A 22,492-nucleotide genomic window follows, 5' to 3' on the forward strand; every position below is an offset into this window, starting at 1 on the left:
ATTAAACAAATAGCTGCGATGATGAAAAGTAAATCTTAATGAGAAGCTTCTACAACTTTTACCGTCTTATAGACAGATATGAAACAAGTTACTGTTCTTCTCTGAATGTGGCTATCAAATCAGGTATATTTTTACTTTACCCTGATCAGCCCATAGGTGGTATCAATAAAGTATAAACAGGACTAAAGGGACCCACATTTTCAAAACTTCAAAATCATCTGGGTAATGATTTATTCTAAATGTTTCCTATATGATGGTGAAATCTTCTCATAGTAGTGGATACCTGTACTCAAATGTATTCACCCAGTATGCTTTGAAAATTAATGCAAACCAAATAAACAGAGATTTCTAACACCCACCAAGAAGTACTTCTTGCTCTTTGGGGTATATTCTGGATCCCATTCCTCTTCCTTCGGTCTCTTTTGAAAAGTAGTATTTGAGTTGTTTGGACCAGTATTTGTCCCAGCAAAAACTCCTCTGGCTCTTCCTCTGCCTCTAATTCGAAACTGATTAACATTAACAAAGTTGTTTAGTAATGAAATCAAGAGGTATTAAGTTACATGCAAACTCTAATTTTACTGCAGTAACAAAAAACATTCCCTAATTTCTTTCCTAAATCTCAACTTCATGGCCACTGAGGCCAGTAAGGAGGCAAAAAATTCTGCCTACTGAAAGCTGAGTAGGTTAAGAAGAAATGCAGTCAACCTAATTAGTTGACAGTGCAGTCAGAATACTGCACTTTCAAGGCCTGAACTAAAATTTTTAAATAATCAAGTTGGTTTGTTTCCCTTCTACTAGCCAAGAGTTGTCGAATTCCTAACACTAACATCCCAAGTGTTCAACTACACCTATCACCATATAGGCAAAGCTCTTCTCTTTCCCAAATGATCTATTAGTGAACCCCACTAATAACCAACTGGATACTTGCTCAAGGTAGGAATCTGAATCTAGAAATTAAAGAGTCAAGAAGATGCACTACTATGAAGTCATTAAATTAACAACTTTAACAAATTTATGAAAACATGGGAATAATGCACATGCTATGTAGAATGAAAAGATATAATTTCTATGATTGATACACGGATAAACAAGAACTTGAAGAAAATATGCAAAAATGAAAATAGTTGTCAATACAGAAATGAACATATGGATTTTTTTGTTTCAAGACAATTTTTTCAAGAACTAAGTGATTAAAGAAATGGATCTCAATCATTAACTTTGCTTGACTCTTGGGTCTCTAAGCACTATGTACAGTTACTGATTCCAATGTTAAGGAAAGTTATCTAGTATATATAGATGCTTCTAAATCTCAAATTGGCATTTTATTTTTTTTAAATCAGGCAAAAACATTTATTTACTTTACATACAAAGAAAGCATCATCCCAGCTCCAGCCCTTCCTCACTCCCCCTAAATGGCATTTCTTAATAACGATATATCAAATACCATTTTATTTTTCAAGCCTATAGGTGTAATGACTCACACAACAGACAATGTCTAAAACATATATTTTACTTTCCTTATGTATAGTACTCTAAAGTAAAGTTCTACCAAATGATCAAAGATAATTTTATTACTTACAAAGGTTCCTCGTGGTCGGCTAACTCCTCCAAAGCCTGAGTATTCTTTCAGTTCATGGTGAGTTTTAAATTCTTCTTCTCTTTCCTTCTTACTCTCCTTTTCTTCTCGAGAACTGGGAGAAGAAGGTGATGCTGAAGAGGATGAAGATCGAGAATGATCTTGCTCTCTACTTTTATGTTTACTGCAAAATAAAGGAAACAAAAAATGTGTGCTATTTTTAAAAAAGATAAAAAGACCCTGTTGAATCTTACAATAAGGGATATTTTTCAAGTCAAAAAATCTATCCCCTATTAAAATTATTATGCAACTAAAATGATTGGGTGTTAAACTCTGACAAAGTCTGTTTCCATTCTCCTTCAATATTTGTTTTACATCACTACTGAAAAACATGGTATGACATGCCAGTTAGAAACTAGCAGTCTGGAAACTTCAAGAATAAGGTTCAGTTCTTCAATATTTTTAACTTATTTTTATTTTAAGGAAAGGAAGAGAAGAGTAGGAAAAAGTAAGAATGGTCTTAAGGCCATGTTTCAAAATGAATGCAGTTTGTACACCCTGGGTGAGAACAGTTGATATCGTTTAGGCCATAACTCCGTTATTGAAATAAAAAGCATATGACATTACAAATACCAGTCATAAATTAAAAAACACAAGTAAAATCCACCATTTACCTAATGAATAGCAAGGAAAACAATTATCTATAATACTTCTTAGTACTCCTATTAATTATTTGACTCTATGATGATCAATTTTACATGATTCTAATGCAACACCCGAAAAGGTCATACCTGTGATAACTCTTACCACTTCTAACAGTATCCATGGAAACATTACTTTGAAAGACTAATACACATTGCTATTTCAAAAAAACTAGTCCTTCCTCCCCCCCATCTCGCCCATGTTAAACCACTAGACATCAGTTTAAAATTCTTGTACTCTGGGTGTTATGAGTTGAAAAAGTGCGGAATCAAGCATAACGAACCAAAGTTCTTACACAAACTGTTTCTAGAAATGCACTGCATTGAAGTCCAACCTCCTGATGTAGCCTGGATAATAGGACACATTAATTTGTCATTTTTTTTTTCAGTGTTAGCTTGCTATTCCAAAGTTTTTGTCCTCATCCACCATAAGCCGTGTAAAAGACAAATATATTTTTGCTGTAAAACAAATAATTTTAATTGTTTAAATTTAAACATTTGATTACACAGTCAAAATTGAAAGCAATTAAGCTGACAATTATTAAAGGCTAATTAGAAGCTAAAACCTAACTCAGACAGTTTTAACAATTACCTGTCATCTTTGTAAGATTTGTATTCCTTGTAATCTTTTGGAGTTTTTTCCTGCTTTCTTGATCCACTGGATTCCCTGGAGCCCTTGGAATCCCCCCGTTCTTTACTTCTTTCTTTTCTCCGACGATCAATGTCATGCCGAAGATCAGCAGAATCACACCTTAATTTTTTATCTCCCTATAAAAGACATATTAAAATAGATTTTAGGGAAACTACAGGGACAAAAATACATATATATGTGTGTGTATATGTGTGTGTGTGTGTGTATATACATATACACACACACACACACACACACACACACACACACAACCAAATTTTAGGCCAGTTTCTAAGCTGGCATTTTAGTATCAGAAAAGAATGAATAACATACTACTTCCATACTTAGTTTTTATTTAAAAATGTACTTGATGTTTTCACTAAACATTTATGTACACAAGTATAATGGGACTGGGGAAATTATTAAAAGGTAATCATCTTGGAAATGTCATAGGTTTTTGTTCAAAGCAATCCATAATAAACTTTCATACAGTAAAATGACACAATTATTTTTCCACTCAGCGCATCCTCATTATCATCCCTCATCCTTCAAAATGGTTTTTAATATAGTTTAACAATGATAGAGGTTATACTCAGTTAGTCAGTATAGCCATCTGCCTATAAAGTTAAGGGATCCTAAAGTAATGGTTCTCATTCTTTAAGCCTCGTTGTCATCAAGCTCTTCCCATAAGTTGACCAACCCAATAAAAACCACTTCAAAAGTTAAGTATTCTGTAATTTCCATAACATGCAAGCATAATATGATTAATGAAACCAACTGAGGTTGAACAAGGGTAGAAACAAAGCCAGAAAGATATTATTCCCAATCCTGTACTCAGTATCTGGGCCATATACTGCCCTTTCTCAATTCAGGTATTGCAACGGACATTAGTTTAACTGGGTCACAATTCACCTCCTTCTTGTTCCATTGCTTTTTCAAATACTATATAATTTAGGAAGATGGAAAGAGGCATCTAGGAATGAAGAAAAATTATACATCAGTAAGATGCTAAGCAATGTGGATATCCTTGCTAGTATTCAACAATAAGAAGTACTTACTCTGGGAAGTCTAGCTATAATGTTCATAAACATTCATAAAACTATAAATATATCTCCAAATGATACCAACTACTCACCTATTTGCTCCCACTGTAACAAGAAAAATCTAATCAAGAGCAAAAACCTTCCTATTCACCTAGTAATACATTATTACCAAGTCCACAAGTAACAAGATAAGTGAAAGTATTTTGTAAAGGCCAAACTATATATACATACAACTATATATATATACATACATACATATATATATATATATATATATAAACTACATAGTACTACATATATGTTAATTGTTCACTCATAGAAACATAAAGGATAAAAAGCAATGTCATATCCTCTTGTCCTTCCATTAGTTATCACTATTTTCTCTCCTCTCGATCAATCGGTTTGAGTAACGAAGAGAGAAGGAAGATACTCACTGTCAGAGTACAAGAATAGACTAAACTGTGGGCAAAACAAAATTAACCAACATTGAACCCAAGGTATTGAAAGTAAAAGCCCAAATTAGCATTCACTTCTCAGAATCTGGTTTTCCAAGATTAATGTGCCCCATGCAAGAAACCACTTTCTTCCTAAGCTCTAAATTTCTTATCTAATGAATTAATAGCATGCCTAATTAAAACGGTTATATACTACAACCATTAATAACAGCTTCTAGTAATAAAAATGCCAATGTTTTCATAACAGCCCAATTACTCAACTCTGCAAAATATATGTATTCTCACTCTTCCTATTAGAAAACCAATGTCCAAGAAGGTAATTACTTTCCTAATATCACAGAGACAGTACTCGGTGATGGCCAGAATTGGAACCAAGCAATACACTTCCAAGTTCCCTAGCCTTTTCACTACAACAGACAGTTGCTCCCTTTTAACCTTGCTCCACATTTCAACTAGACTTTTATGAACTGTCATATAATATACCTAGAAAATGTCAATTTCAAATTATCAATTAATCAGAGTCCCTTAACGACTGAATTCCATATTCAGAGTGCCCCGACCCCAACGCCAGTCATTCCAGTCATTCAGGCTCCTTTCTCAAGTTTAAAAGCATTCTTCCCCCCAATCCACAAAAACTGTAACACAGTTTTTGTTCCAAATGTTCATTTGTAAACCAGTTCTTAGAATGCTTATTTCTTAGTCCAGATCAAAAATGCCCAGTAGCATGGAGATTACTTCTTGTTCTCTCTGTGAAGAACCTAGAGATATTAATTTAGGCACACATAAATCAAGGAATATTTATTCTGGCTCATCCACTTCACCTCTAACAGAAACCCTAATATAATTTGTATCTTTGCTTTTATAATTTTCCTTTGTCTACTCATTGATTCTTTGCCCTTTTCTTAGAACTAGTTTCTTCCTTTCAGTAGCATTTTAAAAAATTATTCTTGGCTTAACTTAGATATATAGGACAGCGTCAGCTTTATTTCTTCTAGGAAAATACACTATATACACTACCATAAATATATAATGTATTTACAAGTTACAGACAGATGATATCCATAAACATTTTGCCTAAACAAACTATGCTTATTAGTACAATATCATTAACTAAGCTGAAGTTAACATGAGGGGAAAAAAAAGGTCCATTCAAAACATACCTTTTGATTTTCTTCTTTAAAAACTCTCTCTTCCCCTGCTAAACGGGTGTGCTTCCTCAGGGCACTTGGAGAGATGTCAATTCTCCTTAATGTAAAATAAAGTCTATTTGTAGTCACATTAACTTTATGGTTCCACAAATTCCTAAAATTGTCCATTTTTGTAAAGAAAATACTAGACAGTTGTTTCTCTCCCAGTTGTCTAATTTAGCACAGCAAGATTATTAATCTAATTCCTAATAGATAATTAATTAAAACTATATTAAAAATGAATTAAAATGCTTCAACCAAATTTTTATATATAAATGAAGCCTGACGTGTGTGTGCGTGTGCGTGTGTGCGTGTGTGTTACATGGGCCTCTCACTGTTGTGGCCTCTCCCATTGCAGAGCACAGGCTCCGGACGCGCAGGCTCAGCGGCCATGGCTCACGGGCCCAGCCGCTCCGCGGCATGTGGGATCTTCCCGGACCGGGGCACGAACCCGTGTCCCCTGCATCAGCAGGTGGACTCGCAACCAGTGCACCACCAGGGAAGCCCCTAAGCCTGTCCTTTTAAGATATCAAGCTTACTTTAACCACCAAAAACGGGAAAACATGTTTTGATTAAATTGGATATTAACATTTTAAGTGTTAATCATCATACAATTATAATACATTGTGTATGAATATACAAATAGGATTATTTGGTCTTAAGTATCTCCAATATTTTTACATATTCAGTAGGTCTTTAGTTTTATTCTGTGTCTCTCGTTGCCTTTTTAAGCTAGTGTCAGTTTCATCTTCTCAAGTGCCTCTTCAGCAGTGACCACCAAATCCATAGCTACTTTGTATTAAGCACAGAATTAGATACTTTATAATCAATACTAATTGTCACCACCACCCTGCAAAACAGGCACTGTTATTCTTGTTTGTAGATGGGAAAAACTGATGTTAAGAGATTAAATAACTTTCTTATCACAACGCAATTAAGTGAGAGAGCAAGGACTGGAACATAATCGTCTGACTTCAACAATCACGATCTTTTCATGAAAAACAAGTCTACCTTTCACCAAACATTTTTATTTTACAAACTTACTGGAAGTAAATCGAATTCAAGGGTTACTTACTCTAGGCATCCAACCCCCTCCCAACATACAACTATGGTAACTATTTAATTCCATACTGGCAAGTGATAAGAATTAGTATTTTAAGTTCTAACAACCAGTTTAAACCAAATAAAACTGAAAATTAAGAAGAGTAAATTACAAACTTTTCAAGATTGGATATATATTTATTCAAGCTATAAATCAAAGTTCATTTGTGTCATGACATCCATGTAGTTCCATGTATCTTGTCTAAAGTTCCAACATAAACTTGTTTAAACAGTGTCTTCCTATCAAAACCACCTTTTTACATACCCAGTATACATTACCTGTGTATCTCAGGGCTCTTTTGCCGGGCACTATGTTCTTCAGTGGCTTTCTGATACGAAGTGAACCTCTCGTTTAGGGTCACTGCAGCTGATTTGAAGTATTGCTCTGTTGATTTAGGAGAAACACTGCCCAGTTAGTTATCTTTACTTTAAGAGGGATTTTCATTTGTGACAGAAGGGCATGTAGCGGTGAAAGGAAAATAAAAATACTCAAGAAACCTAGCAGAAGAGAACCAAGTGTTACAAAGAACTCCTACCCTGTCCCTTGTAACTTCTTGTACCTCAACAGGTAACTGATGCAAAGTTCCTCGCAGGCCCCTGTCAATATTGCATATAGTCCAAGAACAATAAATACATAAACTGAGTCTCTAATTCCATTTCAATAATGCACTACACTTCCTCAAACAGAACAAAAAGGAACAATATGTGAATGTCCTTAAGTCTTGCCAATATGAACCAATGAAGTTAACTTCAAGTAATCATTTGCAGAAAACAAAAAATGCTACGATAACTACACAGCTAGTTTTAGTAAGCTAATCAAAGTATTTCAACAAGAACTATGTTGACAACAAAAACTGGATTTAAGAAAAAACTGAATACTGCCATTTCAATTGGAAAAATATTTTTTAAATCAATTAACACTAATTACTCCAAAACTCTGGCATCTTGGCAAACCTGACAGCACATTTGATATTATTGTCTTGTCTTTCTTTTAACAACTTTAAAATTAGTAATAGCAATACTGATTAGTTTTTAAACCATTTCAAAATATGCTGTAGATGTAATATAGAAAGACGTATAAAGTCATGAAATGTTACATGAAGCAAGCTATCTGCTTAACAGGTCAACATACATCTGTGTCAACTTACCGCCCAATATCCAGCACATGTCTCATAACCAATCATTAAAACTTGAAACGGCCACTACAAGGGTAGTGCCTCAATCATAATTCCATGAAACCCAGGAATTTGAGCTAGCAACTCAGTTTTTATGCCATTTTTGCCAGGAAGACAGAAGATTCAACTTTGCCTGTATCTTTCAACAGCTATTTTACTTTGAAACATGGATTTGCCATTTCAAAACATATTCCAGGACCTAGTTACAATGAAAAAGAAAACATCACTGGGCATTTTCAGCTCTATGTTAAGTAAGAGCTGTTCAGATCGGTTGCACAATACGAATAATGAAACATAACTACAGTTCTTTTTTAAAAAAAAAAATTGTTTAAAAAGAGAAAACGAAAAAGGAAAAATTTTATCAAAACCTGATCTCAAAATTCACCAATAAATTGTAAAATGTGGAGACAGGTCAAAAAAAGGTGAAAAAAGAAAAAATGTTAACGTTTCATATTCTATGCACCACAGTAATATGGTCATAAACTGGTTCACAAACCTAGTTATAGCCAAATAACAAAACTCTTTTGTTACTATGTTTAAATTAGTCAAAATGAAATTCATTAACTAGTCACTGTTTTGAAATATCAAATGCATAAAGAATTTGCTAAAGGCAAGTTTCAGCTATTATGAGTTGTTCTCACATCCAAAGACAAACTTTTCAAAAAACGGCTTTTCAGATCAACAGCCATGGAGATTCCTGGGTAAGAAACTATTTCAAAGTAAACTGCCTTTCAAATACAAAACCAAAATAATAAAAACAAGATCTATTTGCCCAAAAAGTCAAATGCTAAAACCTTTGAAAATTACTAGTAACTTTGAGACTAAAACTACATACTAGTGAAAATAGAACATCACTACTCAGTTGAAATGAACACCCTTATCAACCCTAGGACCTAAAGAAATGTCATAATTATTATCGTAATCAGTCACTAATCACAGAATCACTACTTATCCAACATACTTATAAATTTCTTGAACTTCTTCCCCTTTAAAAATCCTAATAATGTTTTTTCTGATTTATCATATAAAAAAGCCAAATATTATAACAAGTTAACTAATACAAAATTAACACAGGAAATTAATACTGTTTTTCCCCACTGGTTTCAAGTTTCTTTAAAAGTTAAAAAGAAATTCTTAATAAACAATAGTAACAATACTGCCCCACTTTGTTATAAATCCATGCCAAGAGTACATTAATACAAGTCACAATGCATGCAATCAAAGATAATCTGTAAGCACCCTGCACTTCAAATACAGTATTACGGTATATTTCAAAAAGACTTTTAGCACTGTATAAATCTACATCATGTTTTATCATGATATAGATTTTTAGGATATGTTTTAATTCTACTTAGCATTTTAATCACTTTATTAAATATTAAAAATCACTTTATTAAATAGGTCTTAACATTAACCAGACTGTTATCTCTTTCATGTAGTGCTATTTTTCCAAAAATGTAATAGTCTACATATACTTGCTAGCCCTAGGGTGCACTAATCATTACACATAGCTGTTCATTTTTTTACTTGCAAGAGAAATTTAATTCCCAATAAGAAGCATACTAAACATACCTTTAACATGATGAACCAAGGACACAATGTGTTGAATAAATGACTCTGAAGTGCTTTTGCTGGCCTGTGGCAACTTAATGTGGTCAAAGATGGATCGGAATTCTTGCTCCTTCTTGACAGAATGGACAAGTGTACTAGCAAGTAGCCTGTCTTTAGTCAAGGAAGCAGGTCTGGAGCATATCGGTAACAGACACATACAAACAAAATATACCATTGGTTTGAATATGAAAATGGGAAGTACATTCAGAAAATAATTAACTAGATAATATTAACTAACCACCCACAGATTATTTATTCAGTATCAGTGTGGATTACCTGTTAGAATCATCAAGAGGAACAGGTGCCATTTTGAGTTTGACTTCAGGACGATGAGAATCACTGGCTATCATTTTGATCCTAAGTGGGCTCTCCTCTCTGAAGGTAGACTTTTCTCGTGCATCCAGATTCTTGTGTAGAGGGGGACTGTAATCAAAGAGGTCTTTGAGCTTTTCAGACTTTACCTGCTCAGGTGACTGAGTTTCTTTCTTTACTGTTATTCTCTCAGAATTTTTGTCGTCTTCCTTGTGTTTATCTTTTGTAGTGCTAGGCCTTTCCACTACATATCCAGTCTCTTTAAGTTTATAATTTTTTTCTTCTCTAAATCCATCACTTTCTCTATTGCCTTTCAATGAAACTTTGGACTTGTACTTGGGTCCTTCCTCCTCAGTATTCCGGTGAGATGTAGTAGCAAAATTTTTACCCTGATCTGCAAGAACTGACTTCCTGAACTGTCTATAATCCTCTGTCTCCTCTGTGTCATCCCCTTCTGAATCATTAAACTTTTGTTTTCCAGACTCTTTATCACTGAAGTAATCTAGAGCTTCCTGATCTTCCCATTCTCCCTCTGCCCTCCCTTTCTCTGATCCTTTCTCCTTTGGAGCCTCTTTATCCCTGGTATTACCCCTATCAAGCAGGAATACTCTAGACTCTTCATCTGTGAACCTGTGAATAAGCAAAGAAGAGGATGGTAACTCTGGATTGCATTCACTGCAGATCACTTGCATACTTAATTGTGCTTCCCAATATCACAGGACCAGTAGTAAGAGGAAAAAACCCTACTGAAAAGTGCTTTTTCAGATTCCACTTTTAAAAAGCATTAAAAGCATCCATACAGCTTACGTACTGAGTTTTAAAATAAATTTACATCTAAAGTTAAAAAAAAGTAAAGCCATTCTCAAAAACCTGTTCTATTTATAGTCCACAATTCTGCACTAACAAATCCAAATTTCCACAGAGATTCTAGAACATACAACACAGCTTAATTTCTGAGGCTAAGAACCACTAATAAACAATATACTTAACTATTAAAATTCTACTTATGATTATACTCAAAATCTCAGACTATTTCACTTTTCTAATATAAATAAGAGTTAAAAAAGTAGACTTCAAGATAATTAATATTAGATATTTAATAGTCTATCTAGATCACAAAATAGTTCATATATACTTTGCAGTAGAAAAAGATTTCTGGCAATATTAAGTGGAAACTATGTATCAGTTCAATAAGAAAATTAATTTTAGATTGTATAGCACTAAACCATAAATAGCATGCTTGCAATATTCCCTCATCTGTAAGTCAATCACACTACCTTAGCAACCCATTTTCATTAAGCTTTTCAGTAACCTTTAGCAATGCTTGAAATTAGAATTCAAACCAAGTATCTCTTTGAAATGTTTACTTGAGTAAGAAATACCGTTTATTATCTTTTCTACAATCAGGCAGATTCGTTAAAACCCAGCAGCTGGACTGTTTATAATACCACACAAGAACATGTAATATAACTGCATTATTTATGTAGGTCACATTATAATGGTGAAGAGAACAAAATAAGCTAACACTTATAAAATTAATCTGTTTTTACAACATGTTAACCATTAGTTATATTGTTTTTACTGTTTTTACAACATGTTAACCATTAGTTATGCTTTATGCTACTCAATTTCTCATTTATACTCTCAATTCTGGACTGACTAAAAACGGATAAAATGAAAAGGAGGAATATGAATTAGCTTCATAAACATTTATTAGAACACTTCACTTCCAAAGTTAAGAAGATATAAATAAAAACAATTTGGAATTATCTTAATAAAGAAGGAACTCATGAGTAAAAATAGCTAAATACACATCACAATGCAATTTTTAGTCTTAAAATCCAAAAAGAATTCAAAGAACAGAAGTATTAATATTATAATCTAAATTCTCTTAGTTCTTACCTTTTTAAGAATTTTCCTGTCTTTGCAGTTTCCTGATCTCCACCATCAGGATAAAATGAGGAACGTCCCCTAGCCTCATCTCTTGGAGCATTCTGTGGTGTGATTGTCTTTGCAGGGCTTCTTCGTGAAGGGATGTGATGAATTGGACTATTCTGAGAAGGACTGTATCTACTAGATCCATTTCCAACAGAACCAGACCCAGACCTTTCAGGACTATGCTGAATGGAATGTGAATGCTGAGAGGGGGTGTTTTTTGCAGAGTGTACTGTACTGAGCATGGGGGCATCAGAGCAAGATGAACTCTGACTAGGTGGTGTAGCAATTGGTGAAGGACTATGGGGTGATCTAGGACTATTATCATATGCTGAAAGGCCAGGCCAAATATCACCAGATGTAGCTGATGATTTATTAAACTCATCAATAGATTCAGATGGGTCATGTTCAAATGTATCTTTCGGTTCCTCCTGTGATTTGTTTTTCAAAGGACTCTCTTCTTGGGGCTCCCCTTCAGCTTTTTTGGTTTGTTTTTCCTGAGACCCTCGTCTTTTAGAGACAGGAGACTTGCTATACGGGGACGAAGAACGAGAAGAGGATGATCTTGGAGACCTAGATGATCTATATGATCGGCGAGATCTGCTTCGGGATCTTTGAGAAGAAACGGATCTTCTTTTTGGACTCCTGGAACGTGAACGACCTCGTCTAGGACTCCTGGAGTGTCTTCTATTCCAAACAGGTCTATATCCACCTCGATGATATCTACCTCCTCCTCCTTGATAATACCCTCTACCCCTTCCTCTGTACCCATAAGGTCGTCTCATTCCTCTATTGTTTCTGTAATCTCGGCGATAATCTCTAGAATACATGCGATCTCTACTACGAGATCTTGAATATGTCCTGGAACGAGACCTAGAACTAAAAATGAAATAAATATCAATGCAAGAAAAATAAACTATTACATCCTACAATCCAAAATACTTCTGGTTGAATAACATGTGAATAAAGTGTCAAAGCCAAAAATGTATTTTTTTTTAAAAAGCCCTCATTTATATAAAAGTTTACTGTTTTCAATGAAGAAAATCTCAATTCTAAGGTAAATATTGAGAAAATAAAGGACTTGGGAATGAAGGCACAGAAAATGGGAAAAAATTGACAACCAACAATAGGACACACTAAGAAATTACAGTACCTTTATGGAGGCACTTAAAGTGACAGTGTTAAAAGAAAATATGCCATGGAAGAATATTCACCAGTGAAATACCATTGGCTAAATGCATGCATAATAAAAAGTTAGGCCTAGAAAAATAGTACAGGAAAATCATAAACAAGTATTAATTCATAATGAATTATGGTCACTTCTATTTTCAACCTGTGGTCTCTATTTTCTATGTTAAGTATGTATTACTACTTAAAAAAAGACAACAAGAGTTTATCATTTTTAAACAATAAACCTATTGAGACCTCAGAGTCAGAAATGAGAAACTATGTATCAGTATGCAAAGACTACTTACTGCCAAATAATTCTTACATTATCCAATTCATCTCTTAACATTATAGCAGTTCCCGCTTATCTGCAGGAAATACATTCCAAGACCCCCAGTGAACTAACTCTAAAACAAGGATAACAATAGATCCATTCACAGGGTTCTTTGAGAATAAAACACGTTAATGAATGTAGCACTCTGTGTAAGCACTTCATAAGTGTTAGCTGATATGATTATTATCATTATTTAAGGAATTAAAAGCACAGTAATTCACCTGTATCTCTTCTTTCTTGAGTGTGATCTTGATCTTGATCGTGAACTAGACTGTGATCTAGACTTTGATCTTGAAGAGTGTGATCTAGAATTGGAGCGACCCATTTCTTTTCTCCTAGTCAAATGAGAGAGCGAAAAAGGTTAAAACCACAATACAAGTGAAGAAGTTTCAATTATTTAACTTATTTTCAGATACAAATTGAATTTACAAGACATTAAGTTTCTCAAAGGATATTACTCATCATTATTCATGAGTACTAAGACAGTCAATTATCCCTAACTAAAACTGTATTTTCACCTGCATGACAGGTACTGTATAGTGAAGACACAACAGAAGATTTCTATGAACTGCCCCACCTATGTGCCTCAATCCAAAAAGGCAGCAGCTGCAGAAGCCAGAAAGAGCAATGATATCAGACTACAGCAGCATGTTAGATGTTATTCCATGCCCAATACAAATGCCTACCTCTCCTGTAAAAAAGATAAATAACATCAGAGTATTACAGATAACGAACCTGAAAAAAAAGAAAATACAAGTGGCATAATACTAAAAAATATAGAATAAACCTACCCGACTGCCATCATAAGTGCTTTATGGCCTTGAAATGGGACTAAATTGACCACTCCATGTATACAATACTGCTTGGAATGGTGATGGATAGTCTCCTAGTAGAATAAAGGTCACTAAGTCTGAACAGCTGGAGCCATGGCTCTGCTTTCAATAGTCATGACTGCAGAATAAAAATGGACTTATGTGACAATGCCTAGTTCACCCTGTAGCCTTCTGGTGAGAAGATGAAAAAGGATAAAAGATGAATGAACTGAAGAGATTGCTGCAAGAAAGAGATAATTTGGAACTACAAGAAAAAGAAAACTTGGGCACCAGTATTCTAACTTTTCTAAACACTACCTAGTATCTAATACAATAATCAGACCTCACAGAAATCAGTAACAGGACTAAATGATTTATAAGAGCTACTCTTCACAAAATTAAACATATACATATGCCTCCCAACTTTATTCCTGCTACACTATTTCCAAATTTCCACTAACTTATACAAAATAAGTAATTTTTTCCATAAAAATCAACTCACTAAACTTTCTTAGTAGCCTGCAATTGCCATGTATTTAAACCATTTCTCCTACCACCAAAATGGTTTAAGGCACTTATTTGACCTACCTAGACTTTGCTCAGTATTATGAAATAGTATTTGAAAGTACTAAGATGAGCTGAATTATAGAGGAGACAATGATGTCTGCATACTTCCTCACTAAAAAACCACATAAATGACAAATTCAAGGGGTGTCAAATATTTATTTCAAAAAAACACATACCTATCTTCAAAGAGACAAATACCAGCTTTGTCTTCTCTCACTCTTAATTCCAAGTAAGTTAGGAAATACATAAAGACAGTACTCTCCTCAGAGTTGTAGTGAGGATTAAACAAGTTGATACATGTAATATACTTAATACAATGTTTAGCACATAATAAGCAATCAACTTTAATTACCTTAACACCCACATAAGGGGAAAAAAGCTAAGTTACAGAATTCCTCTTGCATGCATAAAGGAAGGTAGTTATTAAATAAGCAGTTATTTTGTCTTGTTTTATTTTTAAATAACTTTTTGTATTCTGAGTCTTTAAGCAGATGTGTTTATAGAAGTAGAAGCAGGCACACAACCTAGAAGCAGAAGAGACAGACAATCTTTTCCTTAAAACTAACTTTTAAAATCTGGCTTACTTCATACAAGCCACCAGAAAACCCCCAAGAGCTTCAGACCACATCACTTTTAAACAGTCTAAATCATGAGTTCAGAAGTCACATTTTATTAAATAAGCCAAAACTGAAAACTAGAAAAAAGGATATTATTTACCTTGGGTTTTACGCAGGATCAAGCAGTCAAGTGAAGTCTTTTGAGATACTGTAAAATTCTTCCTGGAGAGAATGTTCTGAGAAATTAAATTCTAAATTCAAACTCCTAGCAAAGATAAAAAAAAAAAATGAATTTGAATTACGGTAAATTAAAAATCCACTGTTTACAAGGCATCACACTCAACACTGCAATAGGAAACTGATTCAGGAAATAAATTTTTAACCACAAAAGCTTAAAGGAACTTAACCTTTTTTGTTTCAATCAGAATGCAGCAGTGCATTATGAAACTGAAGCACCTTTAATTCAAACACCTGAATTCTAATTTTAGCAATTTGGGCTTTAGAAAACAGAAGCTATGCTGTCATCCTATCAGAAAATTCCAAAGTGGCTGGCGTAAGTGGCCATCTTGGTATATCAAAACATGTCATGTATCTATAGTTAGTACTCATAATGCTATAGTTTGTAACTTAACTACAAAGGAGTTTATTTTAGTGCTCTACTATTTATCTTACTCTCTCCTGGTCACTTCCTTTCATACAGTTTGGTTTCATTTGAAGCTGGTTTTTTAATTCATGTAACAGCCATCACAGTAATTCTAATTTTGTGCCTGAAAGCATTTTGATACATGTACAGATGTTCCAATAAAAGAATAGCCAGCAGATGAAACAAATATCTATTGGAAGCCAACGCTCTTCCTAATTTACCACTACTATGCAAATAAATTTAAATTCTGCACAGACTATTAAGCAGTTTCAGTATTTACTGAAAAACTTAGCCTAATGAATAACATTCAGTGATTATCAATTATGTGCAAAGAACAGTCAAAAAACACTAGGAGAGAAGAAACTAAACAATGTAACATTGTACATGCCTATACTCAAGGAATTCATAAACCAGCTTGAATGAAAATAAAAACATTAATATGAAAATCTGTGAATCTTACCAAGTTATCAATCCAATGAAAAATGTAATAAAAATGAAAATACAAAGTAGAAGAAATTAAAATTAAACTGGTAAATCAAGAAAATGTCCCCTAAATACCCATGGCCCTACAGCTGAGGGGATTAAGAGATCTAGCTTTCAGATAAGAAGGAGGAATAGGAACTTAGCAATTAAGGGAAATATACCAAAATTTAAATTAGCAAAAACAAAAGGTCATGGATACAGAAACAAAAAGATTTCTAAAGTCCTTGCATGTTTAGTTTTAAAAATATCAAATCCCCCAAGTGGGCAGAGGAAAACTCTCATCATCTAAACTGGTGCGTTGTTATGAAACTTCATGCTGACCTAGAAGTCCAATACTACTGATTCACTGCTGGAAGTGATACAAGGCTCCTATTTAGCTAACACTTCCCCCAAACAATTCTAAAAGGCTAATTTTAATTTCTATATATCCAGAGAAGAACCAACTGCCAAATCTCTCTTTACTCCTAGTGATGATTTTCTGAAGTTCCAAGGAAATATACACTAGAAATAGCAGTGAGGAAGGAGGGGCTATAGGCTGTTAGACTAGTAGATTAGATATACGTTCTTGTTCACAATCTGTAAATATATTCTGAAGTATCCATACCAAGAACTCAATGATCATATATAAAATGTCACACAATATACTTAACAACATATAATGAGATTATATTTAACATTTAATAATTATTAATATTTAAGATAGTACAAAGACTGTAATCTCCATTTTTTTAAATGAAATCTATGTACAAAGCACTGTGCTAAATATTATGGGAGACATAACGGTAAAAGGTCCCTGCCCGCCCAAAAACAACTAAAGAGGAACAGAAATCAACAAATTACAGCAAATTTAACTACCAACCATGTGCCCAGAACTGTGCTAGGTGACTTTAAATAAAATCACCTGATTTAATCCTCATAATCTTATAAACTACATATTTAACCCCATCTTTCAGATGAATTTAAGCTTTCAGAATTCATATGAATTTACAACAAAGGTGCCCATCACAAGCCAGGCACAACTATTCTAGCGTAGGAAATATAACACTTTAAGTGAGACATTAAGTTCCCTACTCTCTTGGAGCTTATGTTCAAGCTAGAAGAAGAGAGAAAACAAAAAAGTGATGTGTCAAGAGGCGTAGAGCAGGACTACTATGGTGGGTCCTTGAACCGTGTTTAAAGAGGTTAACAGTTGGGCTTCCCTGGTGGCACAGTGGTTGGGAGTCCACCAGCCGATGCGGGGGACACCAGTTCATAAGCGGGTGCGGCTGGGCCCGTGAGGCATGGCCGCTGAGCCTGCACGTCTGGAGCCTGTGCTCCCCAACAGGAGAGGTCACAACAGTGAGGCCCGCGTACCCCCCCCCAAAAAAAAAGAGGTAACAGTTAAGCTAAAGACAAGGAACATTGCAAAGACCCAAGAAAAGCATTCTAGGCAAAGGACACAAACGTAGGAAATTCAGGACAAAAAGACCAGTAAGAAGGTTGAGGCGCGGTGATCAAAGAGAGGGTATGAGATAAAACAGGAGAGACAGGAAAGGACCAAATCAAATAGCATCTAGTAAGTAGGCCAGAGTAAAGTGTCTAGATTTTATTCTATCTGTAATGGGAAGGCCCTGGAAAGTCTGATCAGGGAAGTCACACCATATGATTTAAGATGGCTACTGAGTAGAGCATGAACAACTTGGAAAGAACATGGAGACAAACTAGAAGGTTGAAGTTCAATATAATGGTTGCCTGGATAAGGTGGTAGCAGTAAAGAAAGAAAAGAGGCAAATCCAGAATCTGGTTTGGAAGTACAAAGAGTCAACAGTACTTGCTCACAGACTGTTAGTGGTATGAAGCACAAGGAATTGAAAAAAAAGAAAAAGAAAAATCAATGGTGCTCCTAAATTCTAAGTTTGGGGCTCAAGTATCTGGAAGAAGTGCAAATCTGGGGGCAAAAACAGATTTGTTTGCCCTTTTAGGCTGCCCATGGTCATAGACTGTAAAAAGTTAATCCAGAATTTGACCAAGATCTCCTGTGCTCTCTCTGATACCCTGACAGGTGCCTGATGTGGCCAAAACCTACATATATAATTCAAAATGTCAAATCAATCTTCTCTCTATTCTAAACAAGATCACTTACTAACATACTGTAAAAAGAGATAGAGAATAAAATGCTTCATGCACCTTTATCCAAATGATTCACCAACCAGTGAAGAACACAAGAGAATGAGTCAGGCTTTATTTTTTTTAAATAAAGTTCTTAAAGAGAGTTCCCTGGTGGCCTAGTGGTTAGGATTCTGGGCTTTCACTGATGTGGCCCAGTTCCATCCCTGGTCAGGGAACTGAGATCCCTCAAGCCATGCAGGTCCAAAACTAAATAAAGTTCTTAAATATCTTAACAGAGCTTATCGTTTATGGTAGAATACATAATGATCAGCTAGAACACAAGTGACAGAAAGAGCAAAGACAACTGGGCTCAACAAAATACACAAGTTGAAGCTCCTCTAGAAGAGATTCTTTAGGTTACCCTATCAATCATACTTGAGCCGTCTTAATTTTAGCATACTCAGGGAATCTGGGCTCCAAATTTTGGTAAACAAATTATTGCTATTCACATCTTTAATAATCCTAAAATTAATATTCCATGACTCTTACTCCAACTGACTAGGTTCAAAATTCTGGCTTGACCATTAACTAGCTGTCCAACACTGGACAAATTACCTTAATCTCTTCCAGCTTCAGTTTCCACATTTATAAAGTAAGGTTAATTATGATACTTACCCAAAGGTTAAAATTAACAAACTGAACTAATAAATGTAAGCAACTTAAAGTCTGGCACATGGTATGCATTCAAATGTTAACTATCATTACTGGTAAACCTGGTCTGTGACAGTCTTAACTGCAGTTTATTAATTTTGCTTCAAATGATTACTATATTTAAGTTTGATATTTTTGATATGGCATTATAAAAAAGGAATTTTGCTTTAAAAACACTACAGAAAAAATGACTTTGAAGAATAGATATATGTACATGTATAACTGAATCACTTTGCTGTACACCTGAAACACACTGTTAATCACCTACACGCCAATATAAAATAAAAATTTTAAAAAAACAGAAAAAAAAATTAAAATTGGTAAATGCTGATAATTATTAACCTAGATAACAGTTCACTATTGTGCTTGAAAATTTCCACAAGTAAAAGCTTTAAAAAATGATAGGTTTAGCTGCAAATTTTTAGTTCTTTGTCCAGCTCCTTGTCAGCCTGCTTTAAAAAAAAGGAAAAAAAAGAAGCGCACAAAACTGAGAAAAATAAAGAATACCTTCATTCTAGACCAGGGTGTGCCAATCCCTGGTTCATGTAGCCCTAAAAAGTTTTCTACCTTTTTTGGCCTCTACCTAGTATAAGGAGAAATACTGGATCAAGTAAAATTAAAGTGTTTGAAAATTCCAAAATAATACACAAATGTAGGCCTGTTATTATTACATTAATGTTTGTAGATTGTTTTTTTCCAGCCCTGGGGACAAATAAAACATTAAATACTTAAAAGACTCCGACGTAATACTGATGACTATTGTTTAAGAAACTGGAGTTGAAAAATGAACAAATTCCTAAACCTACAACTATAACCTAAACATTTACACTTACTACCCAGAGATAAGTTGGACTTCTTGATTCCCTTACCTACTTCTTGCTATTTAATAAATCACTGTAAATTACACAGGAGAATTCAGCTAGTGGTCAACTAATGATTTTGAATGTAGCTTCTGGAAACTCCCAATCCAAAGCTCTATGTAGAACTGAAAAGACTTTCTTCGTTTCTGTAAGTCGTGACTCACATAGTTAATCTAGTACAGCTAGCTGCCCACATAAGTCATTCAATAAACTCAACTAGACCTGAGCCTACCAAGTGACAAGTTTTTACAGGTCTACTTCCAAGTACTAAAATACTATTGTTCTTCCAAGTCAAGAATCAGCTCTAGCTAAAAAATTTCCTTTGCCACCATTTTAATTATCTGAATCAAGGGGGATTTCAATGTTTACCACAATTTATCAGTGATAAAGTGTGGTATTTTTTTAAAAAAAAGCTAACTGCCATCAGTAAACAGGCTTTAGGTTGTTCACCTAAAGTGAGTTATTTCAGACACACAATCGTTCGATTCGATTACCTACACTAAATTGGCTCACATAATAATGCAAGTAAACTGGTAGCGATTTTTCCTATGTAAAGGTTCTTTATTGTCTGACCTGCAGCCCAACCCTTCTCAACTACAGTCCAATCAGAGGGAAAATTCACACTGAGAGATAAGAAATTTTGTTTTGCTTTTTAATACCAAAAAACTTTTAAAGGCGCTGCTGCAAAATGATACAAATCTGAAGCAGCTAATCTCTGTACATCATTTTTGGTCATATCTGCCTCCAACTTTAGTCTCGGTTTTTTCAATCCTAAAATGCTTTATTAAAAAAAAAAAAAATTGACATCGAAAAGTAGCTGCCAGTACTGCTGCTTAATTCTGAACAGATAAACCTTAAAAGTAAATAAAGCCAACTACGGACTTAAAAATGAGGGCAAAGTCCTTAACCTCAACTCACCGCTCCCCTCCATGCATACCACCAACTGTACCAATCACGGCCGCAACATTTCTAACGAGGTACAAGGGGCTAAATCTCTCGCAGAAAGAACGTGGCTTCGCGGGTCCTACACAACTGCCCTTTAGGCCCGGGGGTGGCGGCGCCGTTCTTAGATCCATCGACTAAGGCCCGCTGCCCCAAACTAGGAAACCGTGATGAGGCACCAACTCCTACAGTCAAGAGTGCACTTTCTCTTCAAAGCAGAGTTACGAGGGGGCCCAATCAGATTAGCCCCGAAGAAAATTTTCCCGCAACCCCGGAGGCGATGCCGGGGTCTGAAGAGCGGAACAGGATCCTAAGACAAAGTGAGGTAACCAAAATAAGGCGTAAACCGACTGGGAGCGTGAAGCCGGGGAAAAGGAGTTCAAACGAGGCGGAAAGGGGTTAGCTAACCTACCCAAGGCACTTTGCTGCACGTCAGTGATCCTATCAAAGCCCCAAAGGCCGAGAAGAAAGGTGGCGACTCCAGCGAAGGAGAGGCGAACACAAGTTGTACCTCAGGCCGCCTCAGGGGCCGTAGGCGGCGAAGGGAAGAGGAAGAAGCGCGAGGCGAGCGTTCAGTCGGGCGCGCGCAAAGGTCCGGGCTGAGGAAATGGGGGAAGGGTTGAAGAGAGAGATCTGCGCAAGCGCATGAGAAGGCCGCGCGGTCTGTGGGTATCGAGCCAGGATCGGAGCCGCGCGCGCGCGCACACCGTTCTCGCTGCTCACCCCACCCCCACCTTTTCGGGCCGTAGTGCCTCGAAAACCTGAGGGAAGCTGACCGGGAAACGAATAAATAACGGCGCAACGTCTCCTGGGTTCTCCTGTCGCCGCCAACCCGCCACCACCAACAAAAGATTCAACAATATTCATTCCTCGTCGACATACACTGCCCTTTGAGTGATTTGAATGCAACGAAAGGCCTACCTGACACGCCGAAGCACGGTTCCCGGGACTTATCTCCCTTGTAACTACACCGCGGCCATTTCCCGACTCAAGCACAGGAGGAAAACCATAGAGGTATGTTCGACGCGCTAGCTCCTCTCCGTCACTTCCGATTTGGGGCGTGGCCTCCGGTGCCGCTAAATATATGGGCAGGCCCCGCCTACCCCTCCGCCCTAAACCGGCTCCCTGGCCGCTAAAAAGATGTTTCCTGAGGCTTTCTGGGAAGTCGCGTGGCTGGTCTCGCGCGATGCTCTGGCGGCCCCGCCTTCCGGCCTTAAGCAGCCGCCTCCGCCAGGGTGGCGGTAGACAGCGGGCGGGGTCTTTTTGCTCGGCGCTGAGGCTGACGGTCCACACCGTTGGGTACGTTGGCCTCTCTGCCTTGCGTTGAGGGAACCCTCCGGACTTTTTTGTCTCCCCCACTTTTTGCTCGTCTGGTCCATGCTCTCTGTGGGGCCAACTCAGACCAGGCCAAAAATAAAAAGATAACCTCACACCGAGGAGAAGACGCGGAGGCAAGGGGCTGCTCTGTTCGTACACTGCGTCTCTCTACGCCAGGAAGCGCCGAGTTTCTTCTCCGGCGCCACTGGAAACCAGGAAGTGCTGCTTTTGCTTTGATAGAAAATATGCCAGACGCACTTAGAAAGTAGAAAAATGGCCACGAT

General features: G+C 36.1%; 1 protein-coding gene and 1 long non-coding RNA gene across 9 annotated transcripts in view; one reads left to right on the forward strand and one right to left on the reverse strand.

Moving 5' to 3' along the window:
* The window catches only part of BCLAF1 (BCL2 associated transcription factor 1), a 30,382-nt gene extending 8,009 nt beyond the window's left edge, over nt 1–22,373 (reverse strand). Inside the window, exons 1-12 of one of the 7 annotated variants that reach the window (XR_010836062.1) lie at nt 21,813–22,025; nt 15,325–15,429; nt 13,450–13,563; nt 11,695–12,606; nt 9,757–10,422; nt 9,442–9,611; nt 6,974–7,079; nt 5,567–5,651; nt 2,870–3,045; nt 2,574–2,736; nt 1,580–1,760; nt 360–506 (exon numbers count right to left, since the gene is read on the reverse strand). Coding sequence is in view for 4 of the 7 variants with exons in the window: in XM_059083103.2 (XP_058939086.1) it covers nt 360–506; nt 1,580–1,760; nt 2,870–3,045; nt 5,567–5,651; nt 6,974–7,079; nt 9,442–9,611; nt 9,757–10,422; nt 11,695–12,606; nt 13,450–13,553 (2,547 nt within the window). In the remaining 3 variants the exon portion in view is untranslated. Of the gene's footprint in view, nt 1–359; nt 507–1,579; nt 1,761–2,573; nt 2,737–2,869; nt 3,046–5,566; nt 5,652–6,973; nt 7,080–9,441; nt 9,612–9,756; nt 10,423–11,694; nt 12,607–13,449; nt 13,564–15,324; nt 15,430–21,812 lie in introns of all 7 variants that reach the window. The other 6 variants (XR_010836064.1, XR_010836063.1, XM_059083103.2 and 3 more) reach the window with 6 other exon arrangements.
* The window catches only part of LOC136792376 (uncharacterized), a 53,412-nt gene continuing 52,461 nt past the window's right edge, over nt 21,542–22,492 (forward strand). Inside the window, exon 1 of one of the 2 annotated variants that reach the window (XR_010836066.1) lies at nt 21,542–21,905. This is a non-coding gene — a long non-coding RNA (uncharacterized lncRNA). The remainder of the gene's footprint in view (nt 21,906–22,492) is intronic. The other variant, XR_010836065.1, reaches the window with a different exon arrangement.

Source organism: Kogia breviceps, chromosome 13 (assembly GCF_026419965.1).
Source record: "Kogia breviceps isolate mKogBre1 chromosome 13, mKogBre1 haplotype 1, whole genome shotgun sequence".
Taxonomy (NCBI): Eukaryota; Metazoa; Chordata; class Mammalia; order Artiodactyla; family Physeteridae; genus Kogia; species Kogia breviceps.